Source organism: Vicia villosa, linkage group LG4 (genome assembly GCF_029867415.1).
Source record: "Vicia villosa cultivar HV-30 ecotype Madison, WI linkage group LG4, Vvil1.0, whole genome shotgun sequence".
NCBI lineage: Eukaryota > Viridiplantae > Streptophyta > Magnoliopsida > Fabales > Fabaceae > Vicia > Vicia villosa.
Window position 1 is genome coordinate 147,123,776 of NC_081183.1, and position 6,318 is coordinate 147,130,093.

The following is a 6,318-nucleotide window of genomic DNA, read 5'->3' on the forward strand; positions in this document are numbered from 1 at the left end:
AGAAATAAATGAAAAAGAATACAATAGAAATAAACCTGTTATGACTGGCCATTGGTAGTGCCAATTACATGTCCTGCTTATTGCTACTTCCATCTACTTCCTTATAAGTCAATGCAACAATTCTATTTTCATAAGCAATCTAAATGAAAATTGAGAATGCAAAAGGGGCATCACTATAAACAAAGGGTTTGATTATGGTCCCATGTATAAGCAGTCTAAATGAAAATTGAGAATGCAAAAGACTATTGAATCATTAACTGTTTCGTTACACTTTTCATACCTCTTTTTCTATTAACAGGATGACATCAACAAAACAAAACATATCAGATTTGTCATCAACATAAACAAAATAAAATCAGAATTAATAAATACTAACCTTATTGCTCAACTAAATCCAAATGGGATCATCCAAATAGCCGTTGATGTATTCAAACTGGATTGCAGCTTAGAGTAGAAAGAAAACTAAAAGGAAACTGTATAGTCTTGGACAGAAACCTAAAAGGAAACTAAAAGAAAACTATAAGAAATAATGAAATCCAATGGTTAAAAAATGTGCAAATCTGAAAGGTAAGTGTAGGTTCATGAAATCAAATAATGTAACTAAAAGGTAACTTTAATGAAGATATATTTCATGAAACCAGAACAATATATGTGCAAATCTGAAGTGATGCTCCAACCAAATCTCATATCCGAAAAGTACATATGCCGAATCACATCATCAATCGCTTCTCCATCCTCAAAACTAAAAGTGAAATATTATTTCAGTGTTTTCATGGAAGAAGAAGGACAACAAAACCCAACTAACTGTCATGAAGTTGCATTTGACGATGAAATACGGAAAACAACAGCAAACCAACTAAAACTTTCAAGCTTTGATAAAAAAGTAATGAGTTGGAGGAAGATACCTGAAGTTGATGCAGGAGGAAATTAAAGAAGGTAATGAAAACAGCGGCTGCCCTAGGGTTTCGGGAGAAAAGAAAGAAGAGAGCATCTAGTGAAAAGAGAGAAGAATGAGTTATGTTGGAGGGAAAACTATATTTTAATTCTGACCAATGCGAATTGAACACTTGGGGGCATCCATTAAGAAAAGTATAAAGTGAAGGGTCATTTTGTTAATTACCAAATTGTCCAATTAGTAGTGTAATTTATTTTTGAGGGAAGGGCATTTTAGAGAGTTTGGTCAATGTAATAATAATGGGTAGATAGTAGATTAATTTTTTATATGACATATCTAGTTAAACTAGTAAGAAATTTGTGCTATCGCACGGGTCCTGTCTAGATTCACATCACATGTTTATCAAACCATCATTTGTAAAGTTTGAATTCATTATTCAATTGGTTAACATTAATATAGTTACAAATATATGCTAATAATATACACCAACTTTTAAGCATTGATTCGAACTTACATTAATATTTAAAGCAACATCAAGAGAAATATTTAAAAGATACACATTAAAATGAATCGTCTACAGCTGATATCTCATAGATACATTTACATCTACTCGTGAATCCAAATGAGTTAACAAAACTCACTTGAATCCAAATGAGTTAATTCTAAAACTCCATATTTGAAAAAAAATCATTTTTTCAATTCAAATAGCATTACTTTTGAGATATTAGTCAATTTTTTTAAATCTAAAATTTATAACAGTTTCCCGTCAAATATCAATTTTAAATCCTTCTTACTTGGATTTAATCTTATGAACTGCAACATAGAAAGGCAAATATTATTAGCTATTTAACAACTTTACAATCAAAGCGATAAATCTAAAATAAAAGCTAGAAATCATGAAATTGATTTAGCATAACTCTGGATGTTTTACACAGTCAACCAAATCAACATGCTCTACTCCAACTCTTCCAAGAATTTCACTCTAAGCATAAACAAATGAATGTTAGTAATAAGAATCAAATAAACATTAACACAAACCATAAATAAATTACTTCATGAAACAAATATGAGATCTGATATATGAGGATAGTGCCAAGAGAAAACTCTTATCTCCAAGTGTAAGTTTCAATCTCTTGTCTTCAATAGACTTTCTTCCTCCATAAAATTGTATCATGTTCCAACTTGATTTGTTCTGGATTTGTCTTGTGTAAACAAATCACAACAAAATCAATGAAAACAAAAATTTGTAAAAGTATATTTTCATGATGGATGAGTTATGAGTACTTACCAAAAATAAGAGATTTGTAGACAGATTGCAACAAAAACACATGTGTTGCACATACAACCAAATCAGCATCCTCCACTCTATCTCTTCCAAAAACTTCACTTTAAACATCAGTAAATGAATGTTACTAATAATAATCAAATATAACACTAACATAAACCATAAATAAATTACTTCATGAAGCAGCAACAACAAACCATAGATAAATCTTACCATCCAAAATGCTCAAACACTAAATCAACTTTACAAAACACTAAAGAAAACCAACACTAAATCATTATTAGATATAGTAACTCAAACCCTAAATCACAATCCAAAAAAGAAGCCAAATACGAACCTAAACTTTTGTATAAAATCATGTCTTCAAAGTGGTAGAACTACATCTTGAAACATTGAATCAATTCAAAAGCTAAGAACAAATCAAAACATAAAGGAGAGGCGGGGGAGAAGATAAATCGGTGGTAAGACCAAGTTGATAAACGAAGATGAAGGTGATGCAAGGAAGATGTAATGATGATGGTTGGTGAAGCGGTGACAGAGATAAAAAATGAATGAAGATGAAGTGAGGGAGAAATGAATTAGGGTTTCTGTGAAAGCGAGGTTAAGAGAGAGTGAGAGAAAAGAACCTGACTACAGTTTGGAGGAAGAATAGTTTAGGATTTGAAGAGATTTTGTATCGTATATTTATGGGTATTATTCAATGATATAGAAAGTTGAAAGAGTGTGATGATTGGAAGTTGGGTATTTTCAAAAAGGGTATTTAATGGTTCGGGTCTTTGCAATTACCAATGCAGATGGAGAACTCAACAGTTAAAGTGCAAATGGAGTAATATTACGATTTAAAATAAATAAAATTGTTGGAATAAGTTTGGTGTTGATACATAAGCGACATTTATTGCCAAGTGAATGAGGTTAAATCATGGCGTAGAATAGTCTCTTTTATCCCTGGAATTAGAAAAGTTTAAACATTTAATCAAAGGGTTAAATGTAGAATTTCCTGTTACATAGATTTTAATAGATAGGTAATAGATTGTTTGGAATCATGCTTGTTATTGAATATGCTAACAAGCAGAATTAGAGAAATTTCGATTTGAAATAAGTTCCATGTTGACCATTCATGCATTTTTTAATGCGAATACTGTCATTTGACATTTTTAATTAAATGGAAGAATATTTTAATAAAAATTAGGCTTAATGCATCTCTTGATCCCTTAACTTGATTTATGGTTTCACATTGGTCTCTTATTTAATAAATTTTATATTTTAGTCTCTCAAAAACTATTATGTTAACCAACTTAATCTATCATATTAATTTTTTACTCTAAATGTCTTAGGTGAGACAATATTGTTAAGTGTCCACCATAGACTTTATTATTTTTTTCATTTTAACCATTTGATCTTTTTAACAAATATCGCACTTGAAAATTGATAGTCTACTGAGTGTAAAAATGAACTTTCAACATATAATATTTTGATATAACTCAATCTTCTTACCTTTTCTCCTTCATCATCACATTCAATTCAAATACAAAAAAAAAAATCAAAATTAAACATAGAAATAATTAAATCCATAATATTTTCAGAGACAAATCCAATTTTTACCGTAAACTCTTTGGATGAATTCAAGTAAGATAGTTAATCCCCTCTGCAACACCTTATCCAAAAAAATAATAATAATTACTGGATACTTCAATTCCACCCGAAGCTTCGTACCTGTCCAAAGAAGAGAATAGAAGAAAAATTATTATACAATGGTTGTAGATCTGGTTATGATTCTCAAGATGAGAATGAAATTACATATTGTTATATAAGAAGCTGCTTATGCTGGATTGAAAAACATGGATCATATCATTTGTGTGTTTTCTTCTCAAACTTCATTTACTTCTTCAGAACAATGTTAACGTTTAGATCTGGTGAATAACCTTGATTACACAAAAATAAATGACCACTTTCTTCGCAATCTCAACCACAATATGAGAAATTGAATCATCAACAACCCCAATCAACAACTCTTGATTTCGCAAAATCAATCAAAGTAGTTAAGTCAAATCCAAATCAAAATCCAAATTTGAATCCTAAATCTAAACTTAAACCTAATTCATCTATTTATTTGTTTGTTTCTTGATACTCAAAATCCATGGAAGCATGCAATATCTCAACCCCTAGTTTTTTCCTTTCTTTCCACGATTTTCGCAGACGGAAGCGTTTCTGACAATAAAATAGCTCCATCTATCATCTCTTCTGGAAATCCTCCACTTGCTTCTTCTCATCGAAAAAGGTGTCGTGAAGCCACCATGTCCAGCGCAGCTTCTGGTAAAGTCACGACATCTGCTCGTTGCCATTGCTCCAAGAGAATGTAAATTACCAAATCCAAATCCTAAATTCACGATTACAACAAATAAATTGAAATAGAAAATTGATAAATATCTTGTTGATTTTTCTGAATCATGAAATCTCCTGTGAAGAGAACAATTCATGTTCTGGAGATAAGTAAGAAGGTCACTGATATTCTAGAAGACATATTTTCATGGAGGAAATACGACCAAAAACCTATTATAGGTTCACCTTAACCATGATCATTTTTTATTTTGATCATTGTCAATTTTGATGCTTTTCAACTTGTTTTCGTTAGGATTAATATTTTACAAAATTTAGTTGAAATTAGTTAGTGATCTTTATTTATTATTTATAACTTATAGTGGTTATAAAATTTAGTTTAATATTTCACTGTCAATTTAAAATATTTCACAAAATGAGTTATTGTCATGGAGGAAATATGACCAAAAACCTATTACAGATTCACCTTATCCACAATCATTTTTACTTTGATCATTGTCAATTTCGATGCATTTCAACTTGTTTATGTTAGGATTAATATTTTACAAAATTTAGTTGAAATTAGTTAGTGATCTTTATTTATTATTTAAAATTTATAGTGGTTACAAAATTTAGTTTAATATTTCACCGTCAACTTAGAATATTTCATAAAACGAGTTATTTTTTTGGGTTTAGTTTTGAATTTTTTGGGTTGAGATGAATGTTGATGAATGTGATGATGAAGGAAAAGAGGGAAAAAGATGAAGTTATATAAAAAATATTATGTGTTGATAGTTCATTGTTACGTTAAGTAGACTAACAATTTTTCAATCGTGTGATATTTGTTAAAAAGATCACATGGTTAAAATTTTAAAAAATGTTTATGGTGGACACTCAACAATATTGACTCACTTAAGACATTTAAAGTTAAAAATTAACAAAATTGACAAAATTGACTAACATGATAGTTTTTGATAGATTAAAAACGTAACATTTGTTAAATAAGTAGCCAAAGTAAAACTTTAGGGATCGTTTAATGTGGAGGATATGATAGAGACATGATAAGATATAAAGTAGGATAAAGATAAGATATGATATATACAAGATAAGAGTTATCCTATCATGTATTTGGTTCACACAGGATATTAAATATTATATATATATATATATATATATATATATATATGACAAATTTACCTTTGTAAAACAACTACATTTTTTTAAAATTATTTTGTAAAATATTTTAAAATTGATAATTTTTTAAAAATAAATTTTAAAAAAATTCATTGACACGAATGAGTAAACAATTTTAGTTTTCTTTGAAAAATATCATGAATTCTATTATACATGTTAAATAAGCAAAATAAAATTATATATATATATATATATATATATATATATATATATATATATATGTAAATGACAAAACTACCCTTTTATGAAAATATATTTTATTTGATAAAAAACAAAATTAGTATTCATCTTTTTAAAATTTTAATAATTATTTTATTTTTAAATATTTCAATTTATTAGATTTTAAGTTTTTATATTATATAAAGTTACAAAATTAAAAATCATACATATTTTTAAAAATTACTTATTAATATTTTTTAATTTAATATCAAATTAAATTTTATTTATATTTTATTATATTTAATTTTTTTATTTTAAATTATATTTTATTAGAGTAAATTAGTAAATTATTTTCTTATCATATCCTGTCGGAGTCTAATCCAGCTCATACTTAGGATAACAATTTGAACTAGTGAGGCAGAATATGATAAATTTCACGATTAACTTATTATATTCTGTTGTGTAATCA

The 6,318-nt window shown here is 27.9% G+C and overlaps 1 protein-coding gene across 1 annotated transcript; it reads left to right on the plus strand.

Moving 5' to 3' along the window:
* The first annotated feature begins 550 nt into the window (after positions 1-550).
* On the plus strand, positions 551-4,750 carry LOC131598030 (probable WRKY transcription factor 11). Its single transcript, XM_058870678.1, is given in 5 exon segments — positions 551-567; positions 766-883; positions 4,159-4,325; positions 4,327-4,534; positions 4,628-4,750. Coding segments are annotated over 5 exon segments (633 nt in total).
* Positions 4,751-6,318: the final 1,568 nt, after the last annotated feature.